Raw genomic sequence first — 26,303 nt, 5'->3', positions numbered from 1 at the left:
CACCCACCTCCTGTTTCCAAAAAAAGCAAGCATATACCTTCCTGATCCAGGGAGAACCACCCAGAGGTCATGGTGGCTACTCCCCTGTCAGGTCAGTTACGCATGATCTTAGCCAAAAGGCCGAGAAGGGTTTTTTTTTATAAATTTGTAGCCAATCGTTCCAATTCTTTGTCAAATCACAAACACCAGAGGTCACCTTGCACACGCCAAGGATCACTCTGTGCCAATGCTCTTAGCCAAAAGGCCTAGAGCCACTGCACTGTTCCTGGAAGTACTGCAAATACCAGGTTCGTGCCATGGAGGTGGATGGGTCAAGCCACCCCACCCACCTCCTGTTTCCAAAAAAGCAAGCATATACCTTCCTGACCAGGGAGAAACCACCCGGAGGTCATGGTGGCTGGTCAGGCCAGTTACGCATGATCTTAGCCAAAAGGCCGAGAAGGTTTAATGTTTTATGTTTTTGCAGGTGAACTCCAAAAAGAGTTTCACTGACAGTCTGGGGCGCTTGGACCCTTGTGCTTTTTTTCAGCCTCCTCCCTCCCTGCGGAGTGCGCCTGCGCGGGGGCAGCCGCCGTGCCGTTTGTTCGCGGACTTGCCCAACTTGTCGCTTTGCTCCATGTCGGCTCGGTGCAGAGCCCGTGTGAGCGGCATCGAATCCGGCCTCGGGGTTTAGCCCGCATCACCCCCCTTCCCCCCCCCCCCCCCACCCTTTATATATATATATATATATATAAAAAAAAAATCACCAGGACATTTTTGTTTATGAGGGGGAGGAAAGAAATCAAAATTATTGAATTTGGAAAAAAAAAATAATAATATATTTTTAATTAATTCCTCACAAGAGTCTTCCGGCCGGGAGCGGTGGTGGTGGTGGGTAACGATGCGCCAGAGCCGGGAAGAGCGCGGTGGTGAGGCCGGGGCCGCGACGCTCTGGTGAATCCTGAGCCGGGGGAGGGGAGGGGAGGGGAGAGAGGTGTCTGGCTTGTGAGGCGCGGGGGTGGGGACGGCGGAGGAGCTCGCTTGCTCGCTCACTCCAGGCCGGGACGAGCTTGCGGCCTAGTCGCTGTGTGTGTGTGTGTGTGTGTCTGCGTGTGTGTGTCGTCCCCCACCCGCCCTCACACGCTCAACTTGCTGAGACCTTCCCTCCCCTTCTCCCTCCCCTCGCCGCCGCCGCCGCCGCCGTCGTCGTCGCCACCATCAACATCATCATGGCAGAGGAGCAGCACCAGCAAGAGCCGGAGCGACAGCAGCCCCAGCAGCAGCTTCACAAACAGGAGGGCACCGGGGCTTTGCCGTCCCTGGTGCCCGGGCTGGCAGAGTCGGAGGCGATTGCACTGCAGCAGAAGCTGAAAAATTCGATCTGGTAAGCCTAGTAAAATTGGGGCCTGCTTCATAAACAAGTCCTTGCCTGCCCCCCGAGCCGGATATATATACATAATCTATAATGTGTGTGTGTGTGTGTGTCTATGTATTAGACACTGGCGGGTTATATGTTGTGCCTCATGCCGGCTGGGCTATAGATTTTTCTTTGCAGAAAGATCTACAAATTGCTTTATGTTTTGATATTTCATATCTTTACGGGTTTTGTTGTCCATTGGCTTGGAGGGGGATGGGATTTTGTGTGTGTGTGTGTGTGTGTGTGATTTAAAGACGTGCCATCCTAGAATTTATATATGATACACTGGAGATCATTGTAGTTTTTTTTGCATTTTAATGTTATATTACCTCTAGTATGCTTCCCCCCCCCCCCCCCCCATTACGTGTCAAAGGGCGTATAAACGAAAATATTGGCTAATGCGCCCGAGAGCATTTATTTGATGAGAAATTAGTAAGGTCAAACTTGTTAACTTTTGATTTATAACGATGTCCCGACCATAGAAAAATGGGATTAATCTGGAAAATGCTACCAGATGTCTGCACTTTAAATAAGAACAGATTAGTTGTGTACAGACAAGATAGGCAGGTTATGTTCTTCATCTGTTTGACACTCGAGTGTTAAAAATTCAAATATTTGATTGCAATCTATGTTTTATATTTTGTTACATGAATAGTTGAAAGTACTTTGATCAATTAATGTAATGCATTTCTTCATCCAACAGTTATTGTTTCGTTCTGCTCATGGACCTACGTTGGCTCACAGTCCAGCAGCGCACGATTTAAACTTTTGCACCCTGTGTTCAAATCCCTCCATGGCCTTGCCCCTCCCTATCTCTGTAACCTCCTAAAGCCCTCAGAATTCTGCGTTCCTCCAATTCTGGCTTTTTGCACGGTCTCGATTTCCTTCTCTTCTCTTGGTGGCTTGGCCCTAAGCTCTGGAATTCCCTTTTCTAAACCTCTCCACCGCTCTCCTCTTAAAAAGCTCGTTAAAACTGATCTCTTTGACCAAGCTTTTGGTCACCTGTCCTGATATCTCCCTATGAGGCTCAGTTTGCAGATTTTGTCTGATCAGGCTACTGTGAAATGCTTTGTGATAGTTCAGTGTTAAAGGTACTATATAAATGCAAGTTGTTGAGATTTTTAAGTGTACAAGTCCTGCAGCATTTTCTTTTAGCCATATCTTGGTCAGCCATTTAACAGCCTGAAATGATACAAGAAGTTTTACTATTTTTTAAAGTTTCATATTTGTTTGTTGTGAGAACATGCATTGAGCTTATACATATTTTATCATAAATTTCATTTAATCTCAAGCAAAAATCTGCTGTACATTGTCATCAACAGTCTTTGGGCTTGATCCCAAATTGAATGTAATTGTCCAAAACATGCTTTAGAACTGAAATATCAAATTTTCTGAGGGGAGAGGGTAAATTTTTTCCACTCAGTGTTCATTGAAGTTTGGAAAGGTGGCCTGTAGTCAGACAGTTAACTCGTTTCTCGTGGGTTAGAGTGTTACAGCTGTTTCATTTGAACTTAAAAATAAGTTTTGCCAGTTCTTGGCTGGGCTGCCAGATGGAGCAGCTTTCAGAAGTGAAATGGATGGTGGTTGGCCTACTCCGTTCATGCTTTGCTGAGAATACACCTAGTGGCTGATAACAGTAGAGCATTGATACCAGTTTTGGAGTAGTTTCTGGCCGACAGTAATTTGCTCTTCCAAAGTGAACTGCTTTTGGAGAAATGGTTTCAAAACAAGTGTTGCCTGTAATTTTGTGTCTCTGACACCATACAATATGTCTACTTGATGCAAATTGCCTTAACTCTGAAGTACTTCATATTAAGCCAGGCATTTGAATTAAAATAGAAGCAATATTGGATCTGTTGAAATTCAATGTATGTTTGGCTGTTACCTTTTGCAATGGCTGAAGAAGCTGATGTGCTACTTTTATTGTGGCACCTACTTGCATATTCTAGGCTTAAATTCAGTTTGTATATTATCAGAGAAACAACAATATATTTATATAGTGCTTTTAACGTAGTAACACGCCCCAAGGCGCTTGATAGGAGCGTTATCAAACAAAATCTGACACTGAGCCACATAGGGAGATATTAGGGCAAATTACCAAAAGCTTGGTCACAGAGGTAGGTTTTAAGGAGGAATGAGAGATGGCGAGGTTTCGGGAAGGAATTTCAGAGTTTTAGGGGTTTGGCAGCTGAAGGCATGTTTGCCAATGGTGAAGCAATTAAAATTGGGGATGCCCAAGAGGCCAGAATTGGAGAAGCACAGTTATCTTGGAGGATTGTAGGGCTGGAGGAGATTAGAGATAAGGAGGGGCGAAGCCATGGAGGGATTTGAAAACAAGGATGAGAATTTTAAAATTAAGGCCATGCTTAACCGAGAGCCAATGTCGGTCAGCAAGCACAGGGGTGATGGGTGAATTTTAACTTAAGATTTAAATGATTGGGGGATGGGGGTGTCACAAAAATCACACATTTTCCTGTTGTCAAATCATTTATTTGGAGCACCTTTTTCTCATTGAATGAAAAAAATAATTTGGCACAGTAGACATAATGTTCAGGTGCACGGGATAGATGGCCATGTATTAGAGGTGATTAGCAATTGGCTAGTTGACAGCGAGTAGGGAATTTGTGTGGCAGCTGGTTGTGGGCATTATAACAGATATTATTTATCTTTTTAGATGGTTTGGAGGATGGAATTGTGTTTAAAGTGTCTGAATTTACAGACCACCAAATTGTTCGTAGTGATTTACCATAATCATCAATATGTGCACATTCAAAAATAGATACTAGGCCTGTTGGAAGAAAAGTGGTAGATGCAATTTGATACATATAGCTAGGGGTGCAGCAACGCAGCAGAGAGGTTATTCTAAAATGTTATTTTGGTCTTGATTAAACTTAATCTGGAGTACTGTGTGGAGTTTAGGTGTCTCTATTTTAAAAGGAATATTCAGGTATTGGAAGAAGTGCAAAGGAAGATTGTTAATGATTCCAGAATTAAGGCTTTAAACCAATGAGAGATTGGCAACCCTGTGAGGAGACTGAATGATGATTTAATAGAAGTATTTAAGATTGTGACATTTGCAGAATTTAGATCTGGATAATTTTGTTTTGCAGTGTAATAAGTTCAAGAATAAGGGGGTCACCGTTTCAAAGTAAAGGATACAAAAGAAAATGGGAAAGTTCAGGCAAAACTTCAGAATGAGAGTAGTAAACATATGAAACTATCAGCAAGGATGGTGAAACCAAAATAATTGACAATTTTAAGGACTAAAATAGATGAATTCATATCAGCAAATATGATCCAGGGTTGTTAGACTTGGAAATGCATCAAGGAAATCCTTTGGGAGTTCAATGCGTAAGGTAGATGGAGCATTGGTAAACTCCTACCTGAAATTCATCATACGAGTGGCTTCACCATGGCATTGTCCTTAAAGTCAGGATGAAGGGAATTTCTCTCAGTGCCTCAGTAATGCTGTAGGTATAGGTATGGGGATCAGCAGACTGTGTGTCACAGAATGGTGATTCACAAATAAGTAGCGTGTGGCATGCCAAGCAAATGTAGCCTGTGGCGTTGCACACAGGAATTCGGGACTAAGTGTAGTCTTGAAGGGGGTTTAACGGTGGGAGCAGAATTGGAACAGGGCGTGGAGATGTAATTTTGGTTTTAAAGTTATGTTGTGTCCTTATTTTGATATTTCAATTCTAAATTCCTATGGGCACATTTATGATGATTGCTTTTGTAAACTTGTCATGCTGTGATTGCACACTCCTGTCATTGCCGCTGCAGCATCTCCACTGGTGGGAGGATATAATTACAGTGTGACGAGTTTGCACAGGTAGTCTCCATTAACATGTGGACATAGGAATTTACAAAGCAAAAAGTTGACAGGACATGTGCGCTGTGCAAGATTTTTAAATTTGATTGACTAAAGTATGTGGGATTCCTTATTGGGTTTTTGGCTTGTATGATTATGGCGCACCTGTTGTTTGGATACTGACCTAAAACTAGTTTATGATTGTGTTTTCTCTGCAGTAATGGTTCCTGCCCATTTGGATTGAAAGCACCCAGGAAAGATGTTGGGTGCAAGCATATGTTATGCTTTCATAATTCCTTGTTTTCATGTGCTTGATGTTGCATAGTCATGTTTCATGTACAAGGGCATTCTAAAGTCTGGGTTGTGGATCTTTAATAGACTAATAGCTTGTGCACCAGATGCTAGAATAGATGGGAGAAATGTAACATGGAAGTATTAAACATAACTCCATATGTATAATGTGAAACTAGAGAACATGGAGGAAAATCTAGAAGGGAGGATTGAATGGGAGGCCAAAAAGGAGGTGCTGCGGCAGAATTGTCATTGACTGATGATGGAGAGTAGATCAGGAGAAGTCACATTGTGCACCTTAAGCTGACTTTACATCTGTGGGAGATATTTGCATTTTCCATGTCTGAACTATGGAGGTGGTTGTACCCAACAATATCTTTTGGCTTGAGTCCAGCACCCTTTCAACCTATGAAGACAGCTGCTCTTTTATGCAAAACAAATAATCTTTACACCTTCCTATAGAAGCAATGATTTTAAATGTTGGTATTTCAATTAGAATTACTAGGTGTCCTATTGCATGTATTTGTGATGAGTGGCAATAATCTCCCCTATGCCCGTGATGCCCTTGTCTCGGCTGCGAGTGTGGAGATAGCTATTATTAGTAGTTTAGGTGTGATAATCTTTCTGTCTTGGATGTCGGAGCTGCCGTATGCGTGCATGCTTAGTCAACTATGTCTTTTCAGCCCATGGCCTGTCCTGTTTTTCCCCAGCAGTTTCCATTTTGTTGAACACCTTAAAACTCTCCTGACAGTGGTATTCCCATAACGTTGTCATTAGCACATGACACAAGTTCTATTCTTTGCCACATGTAGTCTTTGCAACACAACATAACTTTTTTTTTTAAAAACTGCCGTAACCTCTTCACCAAGTTGCAATCCGAACACATGTTTGGGTTTGGTAGGATACAGTGTTTATCTATCAAGCTGACTTTGGTCTCTGTTTGCCTAAAAATGTATTCATAAGGGCCCTGACCTGTATCTCTTTTTATTGACCAACTTTACTCCCCCAAAATTGTTTGCCTTGAAATGGGTGCAGTGAAATATTTTTTCTCAATCCTTGTATAAAGTTTGAAATGCTTTTCATTGCAACTAGGCAGTTCTGAATTATAGTTTCCTTTTTAAGCTGTAAGTGTGTGATCTTGATCTCTGTTTTCTCAGTCAAAGGAGGATAGAGTTGAGAGAGAAGGCAGTGCTAGGGATAAAATGGGGTACATATTAATCCCCATAAGCAAAATGTCTAATATTGAACTGTAATCTCAGGAAAGGAATGAAGTGTGTAGAATTATTTTATAGAGTAGCAGTCACCAAATATGGTGCAGCATTCAACCCAGGTGAGTGTTGTTTAATTTGGCTGGTGTTTTACAATTTGTAACTAGCATGTTGTACACAGTATTGTTTGATTTTAGTAAAGAGGGTATGGGAAATTTTCATATGACCACTTGAACTACGAAAAAGACTTTCCAAATGTGGTCCAGAAACACATTGTAACTGTAACAGATGCTTGCCAAATAACCAAAATGGCGTACATCAAAGTCATAAATGACAACTTTTGTGACTGTGACAATAGCAAACTATCCCTCCTCGTCCTTCTTGACTTGTCTGCAGCCTTTGACACGGTTGACCACTCTATCCTTTTCCACTGTCGTCCAGCTGGGTGGGACTGCACTCACCTGGTTCCATTCTCTATCTAATGGTCGCCAGAGAATCACCTGCAATGGCTTCTCTTACTGCCCCCGCATTGTTACCTCTGGTGTCCCCCAAGGATCTCTCCTTGGCCCCCTCCTATTTCTCATCGAAACGCTGCCTCTTGGCGATATAATCCGAAAACACAGTGTCAATTACCACACGTACACTGATGACACCCAGCTCTACCTCACGACCAGTTCTCTCGACCCCTCCTCGGTCTCTAACTTATCAGACTGCTTGCCTGACATCCAGTTCTGGATGAGCAGAAATTTTCTCCAATTAAATATTGGGAAGACGGAGGCCATTGTTTTCGGTCCCCACCACAAATTCCATCTCTAGCCACTGACTCCATCCCTCTCCCCAACTTCCGTATGAGGCTGGACCAGATTCTTCGCAGCCTTGGTGTCATATTTGACCCTGAAATAAGCTTTCGACCACATATCTGCAGCTTAAGTAAGACCGCCTATTATCACCTCCATAACATTGCCTGTCTCTGCCCGTGCCTCAGCTCATCCGCTGCTGAAGCCCTCATCCATGCCTTTGTTACCTCTAGACTTGACTATTCCAATGCACTCCCACATTCTACCCTACATAAACTAGTGGTGATCCAAAGTTCAGTTGCCCATGTCCTAACTTGCACCAAGTTACGCTCACCCATCATGACCTACTTTGGCTCCCGGTTAAACAAGGCCTCAATTTCAAAATTCTCATTCTTGTTTTCAAATCCCTCCATGGTCTTGTCCCTCCCTATCTCTGTAATCTCCTTCAACCCCGTAACCTCTCCCCTCAAGATGTCTGTGCTCCTCTAATTCTGCCCTCTTGAGCATCCCCGATTATAATCGCTCAACCATTGGTGCCCATGCCTTCAGTTGCTTCGGCCCTAAGCTCTGGAATTCCCTGCCTAAACCTCTCCGCCTTTCTATCTTTCCTCCTTCAAGACGCTCCTTAAAACCTACCTCTTTGACCAAGCCTTTGGTCACCTGCCCTAATTTCTCCTTGTAGCTCGGTGTCAAATTTTTTGTCTTATCATACTCCTGTGAAGCATTTTGGAATGTTTCACTACATTAAAGGTGCTATATAGATACAAGTTGTTGTCATCTGAAGTGTTGATCTGGTAATGGTGGGAGCAATTTTGAGAAACATCACACTGAAGCATTAGAACAATGTTAAAACGTATTGACTGAGTTGCGATACCATTGCTATGCTAGAGGCTGATTATGGAGCATTTCTGGTGAGATCTGCTATCTTCTGGGCTCTGTCTCTGGATATGCTTCTGTTGGAGCTGGGAATACTCATATTTCAAAGAACAATATTGTCATGCTCTTATATTTCAGAGAAAACAGTGTGTGTTTATTGATGATTTGAAAAATACAAATACCTGTATGTGTAAAATGTTTTAATGGCACTCACACTGGGGTGGAGAGGGAGCTGTGGGGTTTTGGATTGCAGTCTATTTGTCTGCTGATATTGGCATGTATCTGAATTGGCATCGTAAGGTCATAGATGTTGCAGCATAGAGGAGGCTTTTTGGGCTATCGTGCCTATGCTAACTCTTCAATTGAAGCCCTCTAATCTAATCCAATATCGATGCACTTTCCCCAGAGCCTTTCATAGTCCTTCTTTTCAAATAATTATTGTTTCCTTTTTAAATGATAAAGCTTTTACCTCAGCAACTACTTGTTCCATGTTCTAAAAGTCCTGTGTGTAAAACCATTTCTGCTGGATTTCCCCTTCATTCTTCTACTGATAACCAGTGCAATGAACCCAAGATTATTAATTCGCCAACTGGCACAAACAATCTATCATAAGAACATAAGAAATAGGAGCCGGAATAGGCCATTTGGCCTTTTGAGCCTGCTCCGCCATTCAATAAGATCATGGCTGATCTGATCATGGGCTCAGCTCCACTTCCCTGCCCGCTCCCCATAACTCTTTACTCCCTTATCGCTCAAAAATCTGCCAATTTCTGCCTTAAATATATTCAATGACCCAGCCTCCACAGCTCTGTGAGGCAGAGAATTTCACAGATTTACAATCCTCTGAGAGAAGAAATTTCACCTCATCTCAGTTTTAGATGGGCGACCCCTTATTCTAAAACTATGCCCCGTAGTTCTAGATTTCCCCCATGAGTGGAAACATCCTTTCTACATCTATCTTGTCAAGCCCCCTCATTATCTTATATGTCTCAATAAGATCACCTCTCATTCTTCTGAACTCCAGTGAGTACAGGCCCAACCTTTATTCATTCATCTCTGGAATCAACCGAGTGAACCTTCTCAGAACCGCCTCCAATGCAAGTGTATCCCCCCTTTTTAAATAAGGAGACCAAAACTGTACGCAATACTCGAGGTGTGGCCTTACTAATACCCTGTACAGTTGTAGCAGGACTTCTCTGCTTTTATACTCTATCCCCTTGCAATAAAGGCCAACGTTCCATTAGCCTTCCTGATTACTTGCTGTACCTGCATACTAACTTTTTGTGTTTCATGGCCAGGGACCCCCTCGGTCCCTCTGTAGTGCAGCATTTTGTAATTTTTCTCCATTTAAATCATTTGCTTTTTTATTTTTCCTGCAAAAATGGATAACCTCACACTTTCCCACATTATACTCCATCTGCCAAATTTTTGCCCACTCGCTTAGCACTGTTTTCACGTTCAAAACCTTTCATAATTTCGAAAGCCTGTTAGATTCCTCTTAATCTTCTTGGTTCCACTGCGAAGATGCATATAACCATAACCTCTCATGCCTAATAATCATGCTAGTGAATTGTTTCATTCTCTTTCCAGCCCTCTAATATCCTTCCTGTAATGGAGTACCCAGAACTGTATGCAGTCATCGAGCTGTTAAGTTCTTGTACAAATGCAGCAGCACCTCTGTTTTTGTTTTCAGTGCCCATGTATCAAACCCAGAATCCCATTTACCATTTTGAACCTACATTTGTATCTTTAAAAGTCTGCATGTATACAACCTCAAATTTCTCTCTTCCTCCATTCTATTACAAAATCTTGCTATTTACTTCCTTTCAATGCTCTTCATCCCCAAATGTACTTCCACATTTCTCTGCATTGAACTGCCCATTCTTCTAACATGTCTTGTATCCTCCCATAGGCTCCCTCATAGTTTGCCATGCCCTCTGACTTTATATCAACAGGGAACATTAATATAATTCCTCTTATGCCTTTTAAGAGACCCAAGCATAGATGCCTTGGGGACACTATAATCACATTCCACAAATCTCAAATACATCCATTTAGCTCTACTCTCTCATTATTCCCAACCCTCAGCGGGGTTCTGAGATTGGTCACTTGCTGCAGGTTGGAACTATGTAGGATAGGTAGTTTGATGGTGGCAAACTAAGTTTGTAGTTTATGAAGAATGTAACTTCCTTCAAACACTAAATTACAATTTTGTTTAATCACTATTGAATCTGCCTGTTTAAAAAATATGCTTTTTTTTTGCACAAAATACAATTCTGGGTTTCTTGACATAAATTTGGTTGGCAAGATCATTAATATTTACAACACATACATGCTGTGCATGCAGAGTTAAAACTGGATTTATGCCCTGAGTTTGTCGTGAAAATCTTCACATTAGGTTTTATTTGTTCACAGGATGATGCTTTTTAAGGCCATATTCATTGCTCATTCCTAGCTGCCAATAGAAAGGTGGTGATGATGGCATTAGATGGGGAATTCCAGGGTTTTGAAGAAGGAATGGATAGACGCCCAAATCAGCATAGTGGCTTATATTATTGAGAAAATTAGTTTATCACCGCTTGACTATTGGCGTAATTACAAAGCAAAGCACAGATGCGGGAGACCATTTGATCCATTTAGCTCAGAGGTTGACAGGAACCTACAATCCCATCAGCACAATCCTCATGTATTGCATTGTTGAACTTTTCCCCCTTGCTTTTGTGTTTCCAAGGGGAAGATGGAAATTCACCAACTATGCTGGGCAACATAAAGAAAGGCAGGTATATCTTGTGAAAGCCCAGTTCCTGGCTTAGGGCAGTTTAAATTATGCTAGTGGTTCATTGCTGTAGGTCATTGAGATCGTGTAAATATTCCGATCATAATCTTGTATGTTATGACAGTAGCTGAGAAGTAATGAATTTTTCTAAAAAGATTTGCTCTGCCATTTCATTCAAATAGAAGACAAATTTTAAAGCCTTATTCTTTAAAAGATAAAAGACAGGAGTTGAAGATTGTTTCTTTGGATGAAACATTTTTTCCATGCAGCATTGGAAACTTTAACTAATTAAAAAAACATGCAGTGGCACATTTAATATGGGAGAGCGAGAAACTAGAAACAGAATGTAAATGTATATCATTCGCCTAATATATGGATACCTTGCGCAATTGTCCCTTAAAAACATTAACTTCCTTGCACTAACTCTGCAAGTCCTGTATCTTGAAGAACGTGCACTGCATATAGGGCATTGCTCTGAGATTTCATCTAAGGGTGACTTATATTGTCACTTTTGGCACTCGAACATCTGAGTTGGGCCAGAACTTGACTCTGGAGGGGTGATGAGAGACTGCCCAAGAGGCGGTAGTATTATACTGCTTCAATTTATTGCCACATGAAGTATGAATTATAAAGTTATAAATTCTCCAGTGGACCTCCTGGACATTTTGTAAACCGAAACAAAGCTTATTATCTGAGAATAGGGACGCCCCCACAGCAGTCTTAATGCGTGTAAAATTTACCGGCCAGGAACGGAGGTTTGTATGTGTGTAAGCATGCATCTGCAGAACTGTTTCCTGGACCCAAGAGTCTGTCGGCATAAACAAGTTGCTGCTGGCTGCAAGTCGATACTGTAGTTATCATCATCATTATCTCCCATCAGCTGTTTCACACCAGGAAAAAAGCTTTCAAATTTGTTTACTGGTTCACTGCTAATTCTTAATCTTGTAATATTTGTGGGGGTTTTTGTTCCAATTTCTTCATTATTTCTGTGTTGTTTTATCTTGTGTTGATATTCCATTTTTAGATCAACTTCTTTATTGAGATGCAAGTCAATTTAGTATCATTGCTTTGACTAAAGCCCCGTTCTGTTCTCCTTCATATTCATGACAGTTGCTTGATGTGTGCTTCTAGATTGATGTATTTTATATCCTTCCATTGGCATGTCATATGCACGCACCTTGATGCAGAAATTTAGTCTGCAAAAGGGCATGTTATGAAAGTTACGGTGGTGGTGGTGGATAATGATGTCAGCTGAGCCTTCAAGCACTACAGTGAGACCTTGGAGTCCAGTTTGCATTTGAACCGCAACCATTCCGGCCAGATGAAGAATCACATGAAGGAAATAGTAGCCAGTCTTTGGACTGTGCTACCTAATGAGTAATGGCCACATTCACGTCATGGGGTAAAAGAGAAGGCATTGGAACCTTCTACAGCTAATGCAACCTATACCAGCTCTTGCTTAAAATATTTTCTGGCCAGCATTGATAGTCTAATGGTGGAGTGAAGATCTTGGTGGTCTGGCTATCCATATTGGGCTGCCATTGAAGTTCTGACTTGTCCTTGAGCCAGAAGAGTGTTGGCCAACACACTTTCTGATTCTGATTGTGCACTGGCTGACTACTTCCATTGAAAGAGATCTGTGATGAAGGTTAGCAGTCTTGGAATGAGAGGCCTGTGTTCAGAGTTTGAGGTTGTGCGTCTTGCACGGAATGGGTATATATACAAAACATCTACAATTGAAGATGACTGCTTATGAAGTCCATTGGAAAAAAAGTCATTCAGTAACAAATAGGGCCACTTGATACTGTGGGTACGTACGTAGGTGTATTTCTGTCAGGGCAACCTGATTGTGTTTATGGAGGATATGCAGACAGCCATATGTTGCAGCAATCTACAGTTCATGGTGGCCTTCAACTCTGACTATACTGCTATGTAATAGGCTTAGTTAAGAATGTCACGTTTTCCTGTTGACTTCAGGGTAGAGCCTTTACATGGATGAGCAAGTGCAGATGATGCCAGGAGAAGAAATTTGACTTCTTATGACTTGTTTTATATAATAGTTACTCTGTGGGCAATGTTTCAGTGATCTGAAATTAAAAATCACTCCTTTTGAGATTAAAATCAACAGGATATTCAATGGAACACTGCTACCCAAACAGGAGGGAGGACTGAGCCTTCCAAATGTCAGGCATTCTTGCTGTGTAACCAAGTTCCAGAGAAATCAGTATCTGGAATGTAGCTTCCTGTCAGAATTCATGGTGGGCTTGTAGGCTTCTTAATGTCCTCTTGCACAATTCTGCCTTTGTAGACCCCTACAAACAGCCCCCTGGGGCCTGAAAGCACTCCATAGTCACCGGTTCCCTTGCAACTGAGAGGGAAGTTTGCAGCTTGGGTATATTTGCCCTTTTCCCTATTTGGTCGAACATCCTAAAGCTAGAACAACTGCTCCACATGGGCGCACTTTTTTTTCTTAAACAGGCTGGCCAATAAATTCCTAACCCATTATGTTTAAATCTGCCACAGTCTCTGCGAATCCATGGAACTCTGAAAACTCCACTGCCAACCCATTCCTTCAAGTGCCGTGCCTGAACTTCTGCAGAACCGCTCACCTTTTAATGGACACTTCTGCTTTTGTACCATGTCTATATCATCAGAGAACACGCAGTTTAAAATGGAAGGAAAATTTAGGCAAATACTTTCTGTTCACAGTACTGTACTTAACTCCCGTTCCACCTTCTGTCTGTGGTGGAAAATATTACCTGTATGAATGTTTAGTTGTGCAGCTGCATGGAGACCTGACACTTCAGGTCTCCTTCCTGCCTCTACTGTATGATTTAAGTTGTAAGTTACAATACATTCCAGGACTGGCTCAGTTCACTGCATGGGGACTGATCTGGAGTGACCTGACCCCAGAAAGTTCTTTACAGTTAAGTTAACCATCTTGTAGTGTTTTTGTTCTCTGGGTGAGGTCGCTCCTGAGCAGCTCACAGACTTTCCTTTTTAAGAGATTCGTGGGAATCAGACCGTTCCTCCTCCTCGTAGCAGATGAATGGCGGGTGGGAGGGAATGATCTCAACAACGAGAGCCTCCTGTCAATGGGAGATGAGATTGTCTGTGCTAATAAGGTAAGATGCATGGAATGATGCCAGTAGTTTCTCATTTGCAGCTGTATATTATGTATGAACAAGATTGAATTATCATTATATATCTACAGTTATCAATTTATTTAAAAAAATAGAATTAAACAGATACAAACAGCTGATTTTACTTGGACTAGATATTATCAACTGATGTGACAGCAATGATCATCTGAACAATTAATTAGTCGAGTAAAATGTCACTCTTTTTGCAGAATAAAAAAAATATCACCATTAAAACTAAGCACCTTCACTTGTGAGCACCTACACAGTGTCGTAGCAGCTCGTTAGAAGTGTCGGTTTATTGCTTAAAATGTTAGACGGTGCACTGCGTTTCGGGTGGTATAACTTGCTTGTATTGTGGCGATGTGACACAATTTTCACCCAGGATTCTTCACAAGGTGAGTTTCTGATAGCAAACATGTTGTTACTGAGGGAAACCAAACAGTGGTCCTGTGCAGGTAACTAGAAAGAGAAAATCTAAAGGAAGACTGTGGGACATGAGTCCACATCTTCAGGAGAGGTGGTCAAATTAGCAAAAATAATCTAAACAGGCAGCATCTGTGGAAAGAGAAAGCAAGTTCACATTTCAGGTCGATGATCTTTTGTCAAAACTGGTAAATGTTACAGATGTAACAGGTTTTAAGCAAGTACAGAGGCAAGGAAAAGGGGAGGGGAGGGAAGAACAAAAGGGAAGGTCTGTGACCGGTTGGAAGGCAGGAGTGATGAAATGACAAGGAATGATAGTGCAAGGCAAAGATGGGTGGTAATGGGACAAGTAAAGAAACAAAAGATGGATCTAGAGGAGCTGTAAATGGCAACAGCAGAACCATGACCAGCACCTGCTGTCTGGAAAAATATGGGAGCAGTGGTTGTGATCTGAAATTGTTGAACACAATGTTAAATCCCGAAGCTTGTAAAGTGCCGAATTGAAAGATGACTCGGATATGCACTTGAAGTGCCGCAACCTACTATTGACCGAGAGCTGGAAAGTGGGATGAGGCTGAATAGCTTTTTTGGCTGGTACAGACAAGATGGGCTGAATGGCCTCCTGTGCTGACAATTTCTGATTTTCTATGAGGTGCTGTTCCTCAAGCTTCTGTTAAGCTTCAGTGGAACAGTGTAGGAGGCCAAGAGCAGAGTGCGATGGAGAATTAAAATGGCAAGCGACCGGAAGCTCAAGAGTCACGCTTGCAGACTTGAACGGAGGTGTTCAGCAAAGTGATAACTCAATCTGCATTTGTTCTCCCCAATGTGGAGGAGACTGCTTCGTGAGCACCAAATACAGTATATTAAATTGAAAGAAGTACCAGTAAATTGTTGTTTCACCTGTTCAGTCAGTATTGTTTGCAATAACCAAAATAACTCAATGTAGTAAGCTGAATGATCTATTTCAACCATTGAAGAATGTACTGGCCAGGAACTAACCGTGTTAAAATAATTGGGTCCAAGACGAGATACACAATCAGAGGACCATGTAATTCCGAGTTCTATATATAATTAGTTCATAGACATAATAAACAAGCATTTTCTAGTTGTTTTTCTGGTTATCTTTGACTTTTTTCTGATGGGCTCTGGCACAGCATAGAAATTTGATTTGCTCAGTTTGTAGCTTTAGTCTCTTTTTAAACCCCAGAGCAGAAAGCAAAGTGCAGTTCATGTTAGAGGTGTACTGACTTGGGCGGTAGATGCTATCTGAAAGCTGTTGCACTATTCATGGATGGGAGTGCAGGAAGAGAGTGGGTTAGATGGTCTTTCTGTTGCTGCCATTCTGGATCTGGAACTGCAGCTTGAGTGGTACCAGCTGCTGTAACATGCTTGGGTGATGGGGAAACTGGGGTCTGGGTCTGGTTTGTGAGAATGTCGGATGGCTGGGTCTAGGGCTGTTTCTGGAAGCAGCAGAATGGGGCCCAGCTAGGATGGGGCAGGCTGGCTGCAGATTGGAACAGGACCGACGGAATGAGAGTGGGCATGGTAAGGGTGGCTACCAAGTCCTCTCATCTGAATGGTGCTTAGTAACCACACGACCAATGAATGTATTGTCTGTCACATGATTGCCACAGAGCAAGGAGATATCTGGAAACCTCAGTATGCCAGACAGGTACAATTTAAAAAAAAAATACATCTCAATTGCTCTACCCCAACTTGCTCACCTTCCTTGTCCCTTTCACTTCCCCATCTCTCTTTCCTTCCTCAAGTTTTCTCTTTCTGCCTCCCCTTCCCTGGAGAAAAAAAAAGCAAAATTATCTCTTGCAACTCTCCTTCCTACTTGTTTTTGTGTTGCTCTGTCTTTTTTATGTTGTCTACATTTCTAACACTTTTTCTCATTGTGGTATATGTCTCTGAATTCTTTCAATCACTGTGCAAGTCTCTGCTTTGCAATTCTTTATTTCTCCCAATCTATCTCTATCGCTCTTGTACATATTAGTTGATGATTGTATTTTTAGCTTTTTACTGTTTCGAAACCCAAGGTACACAGCAAGATGGTAGGCAATATTTATTATGTTGAAGTACCAGGTTCAAGCAGGGAGGTGCTATTCAGGAGATGGTGGAACACACAAAAAATAGAGGGTGAGGGGGACTAGAACTCTGGCTTGGAATGAATGGTGGTGCGGGGAGTGGTAGAACCTGGGGGTTGACATATGGGAGAAATGGACAAATAGACTGGGTCTGGAAGGCAGGTTTGGAGTGGTTGGTGATAATTTGGAATACTCCTGGGAGGTAAGGTCTTGGAGCTTGGTGTCTGAGTCTTGGGTGCAGAGAGGGATTTAGCATCTAGGACCACTCAAAAAGTAGGGTTGGAGCAAGCTTGATGACGTATTTCAGTACTCTGCAAAGGGATTCTGGAGTACATAAGAAATAGGAGCAGGAGTAGGCCATTCGCCTCCTCGAGCTTGCTATGCCATCAATAAGATCATGGCTGATCTACTTCAACTCTACTTTCCTGCAATATCCCCTTATCCCTTGATTCCCTTAATATCCAAAAATCTGGTAATGCTGAAGTTTCGGAGTACCTATACTGGGTTAGGCTCATGATCTGGAGCAATTAGGGTGGGAGGGTTTGAGGAGCTTTGTAGTCTTGTATGGCAGCATATGCCTTGTACAGTGACAGTACAGTATTTCTTGTTTCGTATTCATTCACCCTGGACTCCATTAAAACAGTCCATTTGCTTTGGCAATAGTCTTTCATCTTCGAGGATTCATGCACTATAATACTGATCCTCTGATATAAACCATCAGATTCCAGTGATATCTCTACCTTGCCTTTTGAATAGAAGCCTCCTTTTAATTTTGTGATTATACAATCCCAATATCCACCTCCCCCTTTCAGAATATCTATCTAATATCTGCTGGCATTTTTTCTCTACAATGGGTTTGTTTCCTCTTGGCCCAAATCCAACTATCCTCTTATTACTAATGCTTTCATTTAAAAAAAAATTGTTTTTGCTCAATTTCTTTCATGTATTGATTTGACATTTCAACTGTCCTCTTTTGTAGTTTTGCTTTATTTTTCATTTTTATCTGCTCTGTAAATACCAACTTTTTTTAAAGTTTCAAATTTGATGTAATCTCCCTATGCATCCATAAAACCCCATTATTCAATAACCTCCCTCTTTTCCTTATTAAAATAAACATATATTTGCACACTCTCCATTTCCTGTTTAAACATTATCCATTGTTGATGTCTAATACTTTTTGCTAACTTTTGCTTCCAGTTACTCTGGGCAAGATCCCTTTTTTCCCCCAATCAAATACATTTGTCCTGGATTTTAAATTTTTGCTTTGAATTTTATTTAATATTGCAGTTAACTTCATTTTCCATTGGTACATCATTCTCGACACACGTTTTTTTTCTCAAGTTGGAACCTAAAAGAAGCAGCACTATGGTTTTGGTCTTTGTAGTTTGTAAATTATATAAATAAAGAAGGAAAGACTTTCATTTATGCAACGGTTTTCATGACCTCAGTATGTCCCTAATGCTTTACATTCATTTGTGCATAGCCAACTCCCACAAATAGCAATGAAATAAATGACCGGATCATCTGTTTTTAGGTATTGGTTGAGGGATGAATGGTGGCCAGGACACTAGGAGAACACCCTGCTCCTCAAATAATAACATTGGATCTTTTGCGTCCACCTGAGAGGGCCTTGGTTTATCATCCAAAAGACGTCCCTTCTAACTATGCAGCACTCCCCCGGTACTGCTCTGGAGTTGTCAGCCCAGATAATGTGCTCAAGTCTTTGGAGCTTGAACCCACAAGATTTGAGAGACGAGAGGCTAACACTTTAATTGGTGTGCAAAATTAAAGCGCATGGTATTGGGGGTAATGTATTGATGTGGATCGAGAACTGGTTGGCAGACAGGAAGCAGAGAGTCAGGATAAACGGGTCCTTTTCAGAATGGCAGGCAGTGACTAGTGGGGTGCTGCAGGGCTCAGTGCTGGTACCCCAGCTATTTACAATATACATCAATGATTTAGATGAAGGAATTAAATGTAATATCTCCCAAGTTTGCAGATGACACTAAGGTGGGTGGTGCTGTGAGCTGCGAGGAGGATGCTAAGAGGCTGCAGGATGACTTGGACAGGTTAGGTGAGTGGGCAAATGCATGGCAGATGCAGTATAATGTGGATAAATGTGAGGTTATCCACTTTGGTGGCAAAAACATGAAGGCAGAATATTATCTGAATGGCGGCAGATTAGGAAAAGGGGAGGTACAACGAGACCTGAGTGTCATGGTACATCAGTCATTGAAAGTTGGCATTCAGGTACAGCAGGTGGTGAAGAAGGCAAATGGCACATTGGCCTCGATAGCTCGGGGATTTAAGTATAGGAGCAGGGAGGTCTTACTGCAGTTTGTAACAGGGCCTTGGTGAGGCCTCACCTGGAATATTGTGTCCAGTTTTAGTCTCCTAATCTGAGGAAGGTCGTTCTTGCTATTGAGGGAGTGCAGCGAAGGTTCACCAGACTGATTCCCGGGATGACAGGACTGACATGAGGAGAGACATGATCGACTAGGCCTGTATTCACTGGAGTTTAGAAGAATGAGAGGGAATCTCATAGAAACATATCAAATTTTGACTGGACTGGACAGGTTAGATGCAGGAAGAATGTTTCCAATATTGGGGAAGTGCAAAACCAGGGGTCACAGTCTAAGGATAAGGGGTAAGCCATTTAGGACCGAGATGAGGAGAAACTTCACTGAGTTGTTAACCTGTGAAATTCTCTACCGCAGAGAGTTGTTGATGCCAGTTCGTTAGATATATTCAGGAGAGAGCTAGATATGGCCCTTACGGCTAAAGGGATCTGGAGGTATGGAGAGAAAACAGGAAAGGGGTACTGAGGTGAATGATCAGCCATGATCTTATTGAATGGTGGTGCAGGCTCGAAGGTCCGAAGGTCCGAATGGCCTACTCCTGCACCTATTTTCTATGTTACTATGTATTTGATTGTTCGTGTTCTTGGTATTGTCAGCTTGACTCAGTTGGCGGCACAGTCACCTGAGTTGGAAGGTTATAGGTTCAAGCCCCACAAGAGACTGGAACACAATGCAGTACTGAGGGAGTACTGGATTGTTACACGTACTGTCTTTCAGATGCAACATTACAAGCAAGGCCCTTTCTGCCGTCTCAGCTAGCTGTAAAAGATCCTATGGCACTTTTCAAAGAGGAGCAGACAATTCTCTTGGTGTCCTGGCCAACATACCAACTCTGCCAAAACAGATTATTTGAGCATCCATTTATTTATTGTTTGAGATCTTGTTATGCACAAGTTAACTGCCGTGTTCACCTACATAACACTCACTGCACCTCAAAAGTCATTCATTGGCTGTAATGTGCTTTTAGATATCCTGAGTATGTTAAAGGCATTATATAAATGAAAGTTGGTTTGTTCTTTTGTATGCTTTCAATCCAGCATGAAAATGCTGCAGCTTTTACTTGAGTAAGTGTTTAGTATCTTGCACAATAAATTGTTAACATCCTGCTGAATAAACTGTTGCCCATTCTGACTACATTTTTCATTTACTGCATTGATTAGTTTGCAGGTACAGCAGGTAATCAGGAAGGCGAATGGAATGTTGGCCTTCATTGCAAGAGGGATGGAGTACAAAAGCAGGGAGGTCCTGCTGCAACTGTACAGGATATTGGTGAGGCCGCACCTGGAGTACTGCGTGCAGTTTTGATCACCTTACTTAAGGAAGGATATACTAGCTTTGGAGGGGGTACAGAGACGATTCACTAGGCTGCTTCCGGAGATGAGGGGGTTACCTTATGATGATAGATTGAGTAGACTGGGTCTTTACTCGTTGGAGTTCAGAAGGATGAGGGGTGATCTTATAGAAACATTTAAAATAATGAAAGGGATAGACAAGATAGAGGCAGAGAGGTTGTTTCCACTAGTCGGGGAGACTAGAACTAGGGGGCACAGCCTCAAAATACGGGGGAGCCAATTTAAAACCGAGTTGAGAAGGAATTTCTTTTCCCAGAGGGCTGTGAATCTGTGGAATTCTCTGCCCAGGGAAGCAGTTGAGGCTAGCTCATTGAATGTATTCAAATAACAGATAAATTTTTAATCAATAAGGGAATTGAGGGTTATGGGAAGCGGGGCGGGTAAGCGGAGCTGAGTCCACGGCCAGATCAACCATGATCTTTTTGAATGGCGGAGCAGGCTCGAGGGGTTAGATGGCCTACTCCTGTTCCTAATTCTTATGTTCTTATGTTCTTATGTTATTAGTAGCCTAACCAATAACTCAAGATTGCATAAGTCTTTAGAATAACACAGAAATATTAAGCGTGACTGGAGTATGGTCCAAATCTGTACTGGCTGATTTGATGTGGAAGTGGTATGGAAAGAAAGCAGGAAAAGGGTACTGAGGTTGAATGATCAGCCATGATCTTATTGAATGGCGGTGCAGGCTCGAAGGGCCGAATGGCCTGCTCCTGCGCTTAATTTCTATGTTTCTGTGTTTCTATTTAAATTGTCACTAAACCATCCAAGTTATCAGTAATCACCTTTTTGGATTGACTCCATCAGTCCATGGGGCACCCTCTAAATTTATGAACTTTCCCGGGAAATGGTTGCTGTTGCAGTATTTTTATTCGCAGCTATTATGGCTGTTCAGTTTTGCTATGCATCTTGGAATCAAGTGACAGATTTATTTAGTACACAATTGATGTTGGGCCAAGAGTTTTTGCTGGAAAATGTTGTATTATTGTATGACAGGAAATATTGAACTGAAACAACTGATTACCATTATGGCTATTGCATTTGCCATGTGGTTATATGTTACATCTTGGAATTTTTTAATGTTGTGATAATTGTTCGATATTTACCTGGAAAATAATGTATGGCAAAGAAAAGAAAAAGACTTGCATTTATATATCGTCTTTTGTGACCACTGGACGTTCCAAAGCGCTTTACAGCCAATGAGGTATTTTTTGAAGTGAAGTCACTGTTTAATATAGGCAGTCTCTCGATTGGAGAAGTTACTGAATAAAAGTAGCACTTTTATATCTTGTATATCCTATGAAGGTTAGTGGATTCCAAGTGATTACAAAATCATAATTTTATTGAGATTTCCAGATGCTAAACCATCGAAGCTTACAGCACAGGAGGCCATTGTGCCCTTTTGTGTCTGCTGACTCTGCAAAAGTACTTTACAATTTATCTCCCCATGGGCCTGTATCTGCTTGGCTTGAAATATTTATCCAGTCTTCCCTCAGGGGGAAGATATAATAGTCTTCACCTCAATCACTCCCTGTGGCTAAACATTTTATGTTGCAACAATCCTTTGACTAAATAATTTCTCTCTCCCTCTCTCTCTCTCTCTCGCACGCAGCTTTAAATTGGCGACCCCTCATTATTTACTCATTGTTTTATTTATATTATTCTTCGAGTCTGGGTGACCCTAGCAAGGCTATATTTATTGTCCATCCCTAGTTGCCCTGAGAAGGTGATAGTGTCTGCGAGTCAACTTGAACCCATGAAGTCCTTGTGTGATGGTGCACCCAAAATGGTGTTGGGCAGGGAGTTCCACAATATTGGAACCTGATAAATGGCTCCATTTAGGTCAAGTAGTTTGTATAGGTTTGTAAATTGGTATATAAAAAAGCATTTATGCTCGTATTGTTTTGCACATAACAAATCAAGCTCTAATAACAGTCTAGGCTAACTGTTGACAGCTGTTTGTAGCTTCGCAACTATGCATGGGTTTTCTAAATGTAATTACAATGTTTGTAAATTAGCAAAGAAGTCCATTAGAGTTGAGGATATTTTTAAAAAAAACATTGAATATAATGCAGAATGTTGGTCCACTGATCAGTTAGCTACATCACACAAGTATGAGAATAATGTTAGAGGGGGGAAACATCAACCAGTAATGCTATCATCCACAGCCCACTGGTCTGCAAAGGGTGCCGCTGAATCAGCTGAGAGTAAGTCCCACCAAGACTTGAAATAGAAAATGGTTTACTAAGCTATTTTGTCATAGCTCATTTGTTTTAAAATTGTGATTATTCCCATGTAATGTCAGTGTTTCAATACTGCACGCATCTTTTTTTAATAATCGCTTACTTTCATTATAACATTGTCTAGCAATGAAAATCAGATAAATTGGTATCTTCCTCTGTAGTGTTTAATTGGAACAAGTTTTCATTTAAGTTTAGGCCTGACTCCTTGCTTGGATTGTGTTATTTCATAGTATATAACATTAAACGATAACGATAAACCTCTTCAATATAACATTACCACTGTTTTTAAGTTTGTTGGACCTTTACTCTCAAACTGTTCATGCTATGTCATGGATATCTACAAGAGCACATCCCTTGTTCCAATATGTAAAAATGCTTGGTATCCAAGCACTGGGCTGTACTGATAAAATGTACTGTACAAGCTGTAGAAGCTGTTCTAGGAAACAGTATCTCCCCAGTCTATTTTCTTTCGTTACCCCTTCTCTTATGAAAATGAGGTTTACTGGGATATAGTCCCACTAGCAATGACCGTCCTCTGACTTTCTTCACTTGTGAATCGTACTATTGAGTACCAGCAGGCTATCCATTGGTCAGTCATTGGTTGGGAGGTAGGAGACAAAGAGTAGGGATAAAGGGAACATTCTTTGATTGGCAGGATGTGGCAAGTGGGTGTTGCTCAGGGATCGGTACAGGGGCATCAGCATTTCATCATATAAATGACTTTGAGGAAGGAATAGACAGTTGTATAATCCCAGTTTGCAGATGACATTAAGTTAGGGTTGTGTTACTGGGAGCAGGAAATTACAAAGAGACATAGACAAAGTGGGCCAAATTGGCAGATGGAGTTCAATATGACGAGTGTGAGGGTTATCTATTTTGGATCTGAGAAAGACGGATATTTTCTTAATGGTGAGGACCGGGAGTTGTGGAGGAGGTAAAATAACTGAAAGCGAGTGCACAGGTACAAAAAGAAATCAAAGGCTAATGGAATGTTGGCCTTTATCTCAATGGGGTTGGAATACAAAAGTGAGGAAGTGATGTTTCAGTTGTATGGAGCCTTGGTCAGACTCCATCTATTGTACAGTTTTGGGCACCAAATGTCAGGAAATATATATTGGCCTTGGAGGAGTTACAGTGCAGAATCAACAGAATGATACCAGGGCTTAAAGGCTTAAATTATGAGGCCAGGTTTCATAAACTTGGTTTGTATTCCCTTGAGTATAGAAGATTGAATGGTTAATCTAATCAAGATCTTAAACATGATAAAGGGGATTCAATAGGATATGTACAGAGAAACTATTTGCTCGGATTTTCTTTTGAATCCAGAACAAGGGGGCACAATCTTAAAATGAGAGCGAGGCCACTTAGGACTGAAATCAGGATGCATCCTTTCACACAAAGGTTACTCTCTTCCACTAAAAGACTGTGAACGCTGGATTAATTGAAATTTTCAAGACTGAGAAATGGCTGATAATTGGAGTTGAGGTAGTTCCAGTGTGGAGCAGTATTGTGATGTCAGTGGCTGTTGCCAGATCAGGTGTATTCCGGGTAGAGAGATACAGCTTTATACCTTGCAGAAAGTTTAGACTCGAACGTAGAAACACAATTTTGAAGGCCTGGGAACGGTTTGTCTGACTGTGCTTAGTTTTTGTGCGGGCTGAAGAGAAGGCAGCCAGGGACGTTGATGAACCCGAGGAGTGGGGTGGTTAGAGGTGCTGCAGAGGATGGCCTCAGTTTTGCCGGCATTCAGCTAGGAGAAGCTTTGGCTCATCCAGATCCAGCCAAGTCATAGTCCAAAATACTTTGCCAATGCTGGGAATTGTGCCCTCGAAGTATACATTAGTTGCACATCCAAAAGCATGACAATGTAGAGCAACTTAGAGGCTCAGAATAACACAGAACTGCCTGTGACCAAAGCTTCCTATTGTGCCAAGCAGGCGAGGCACAGATTGGAAACTGGTCAGATATATTGTGACTTTGTGTGGGGGTGGGGTGGGGGGGTGGGGGAAAGAAATGAGAATCTTAAAATTGGTTAGGATTCCTTCTGAGCAAGTTATGAGCTGGAGTGCATTGCCTGAAAGGGTGATGGAAGCAGATTCAAGTAACTTAAAAGGGATTTGAATACTTGAATGGGAAAAACTTGCAGGGCTATGGGGAAAGGTGGGGGGGGAGGCGGGGGAAGGAAAGAGACGAGAAAGATTTGAGAGAAGGAATTTCAGCTTCATATTAAACCATTTACTTTTCACCTGCCAGCAAGTCTACAGGGCATAAAATATATTGTATAATACTTTTTGTAACGTACTGCTACTTTGACTCTTCATCAGCACCTGCAAGCGGTTTGTAAGAAAACAATTAATATGACTTTGACCAATGTAATCTCAGTACTGCGGGCAAATTGGAATCTGGGTTGAACGGACTTGGATAAGAAAAGTCGGAAGAATATTTCCAAAACTATAACTCGTTCCAGAACTTGAGAGGAAAGGAAAATTTGAGATATGGTGTTGGCTGTGGGCTGAATAATTTCCCGCCTTTGTGAACAGTATTTGATCTCTCTTTTTCTCTTTTTTCTCTCTCTCTCTCTCTTTCCCCCCCCCCCTCCCCTTTCTCTCTCTCTCTCTCTCTCTCTCTCTCTCTCTCTCTCTCCCTCTCCCTCCCCCCCCTTTCTCCCTCTCCCTCCCCCCCCTTTCTCCCTCTCCCTCCCCCCCCCTTTCTCCCTCTCCCTCCCCCCCTTTCTCCTCTCACTCCCCCCCCTTTCTCTCTCCCGCCTTTCTCTCTCTCCCTCCCCCCTTTCTCTCTCTCTCTCTCTCTCTCTCTCTCTCTCTCTCTCTCTCTCTCCCTCTCTCTCTCTTCCCTCCCCCCCCTTCTCTCTCTCCCTCCCCCCTTCTCTCTCTCCCTCCCCCCCTTCTCTCTCTCCCCTCCCCCCCTCTCTCCTCCTCCCCCTTCTCTCCCTCCCTCCCTTCTCTCTCTCCCTCCCCCCTTCTCTCTCTCCCTCCCCCCTTCTCTCTCTCCCTCCCCCCTTCTCTCTCTCCCTCCCCCTTTCTCTCTCTCCCTCCCCCTTCTCTCTCTCCCTCCCCCCCTTCTCTCTCTCCTCCCTCCCCCTTCTCTCTCTCCCTCCCCCCTTTCTCTCTCCCTCCCCCCCTTCTCTCTCTCCCTCCCCCCCTTCTCTCTCTCCCTCCCCCCTTCTCTCTCTCCCTCCCCCCTTCTCTCTCCCTCCCTCCCCCCTTCTCTCTCTCCCTCCCCCCTCTCTCTCCCTCCCTCCCCCCCTCTCTCTCCCTCCCTCCCCCCCTTTCTCTCCCTCCCCTCCCCCCCTTTCTCTCCCTCCCTCCCCCCCTTCTCTCCCTCCCTCCCCCCCTTTCTCTCCCTCCCTCCCTCCCCCCCCTTTCTCTCCCTCCCTCCTCCCCCCCTTTCTCTCCCTCCCTCCCTCCCCCCCCCTTTCTCTCCCTCCCTCCCTCCCCCCCCTTTCTCCTCCCTCCCTCCCCCCCTTTCTCTCCCTCCCTCCCCCCCTTTCTCTCCCTCCCTCCCCCCTTTCTCTCCCTCCTC

General features: G+C 42.6%; 1 protein-coding gene and 1 non-coding gene across 3 annotated transcripts in view; one reads left to right on the top strand and one right to left on the bottom strand.

Moving 5' to 3' along the window:
* Positions 1–249: 249 nt before the first annotated feature.
* Positions 250–446, bottom strand: LOC139228457 (U2 spliceosomal RNA). Its single transcript, XR_011587571.1, has one exon. It is a non-coding gene; the product is annotated as a U2 spliceosomal RNA (small nuclear RNA).
* Positions 447–781: 335 nt separating this feature from the next.
* LOC139227529 (DNA-binding protein RFX7) overlaps positions 782–26,303 on the top strand; it is a 76,486-nt gene continuing 50,964 nt past the window's right edge. Inside the window, exon 1 of one of the 2 annotated variants that reach the window (XM_070858333.1) lies at positions 782–1,363. In XM_070858333.1, coding sequence (XP_070714434.1) covers positions 1,209–1,363 — 155 coding nt within the window. In that variant the 5' untranslated portion in view covers positions 782–1,208. The remainder of the gene's footprint in view (positions 1,364–26,303) is intronic. The other variant, XM_070858334.1, reaches the window with a different exon arrangement.

This window comes from Pristiophorus japonicus, chromosome 17 (assembly GCF_044704955.1).
Source record: "Pristiophorus japonicus isolate sPriJap1 chromosome 17, sPriJap1.hap1, whole genome shotgun sequence".
NCBI lineage: Eukaryota > Metazoa > Chordata > Chondrichthyes > Pristiophoridae > Pristiophorus > Pristiophorus japonicus.
Note: the sequence above shows the minus strand (reverse complement) of the source record. Positions and strands in the feature narration are given on the sequence as shown.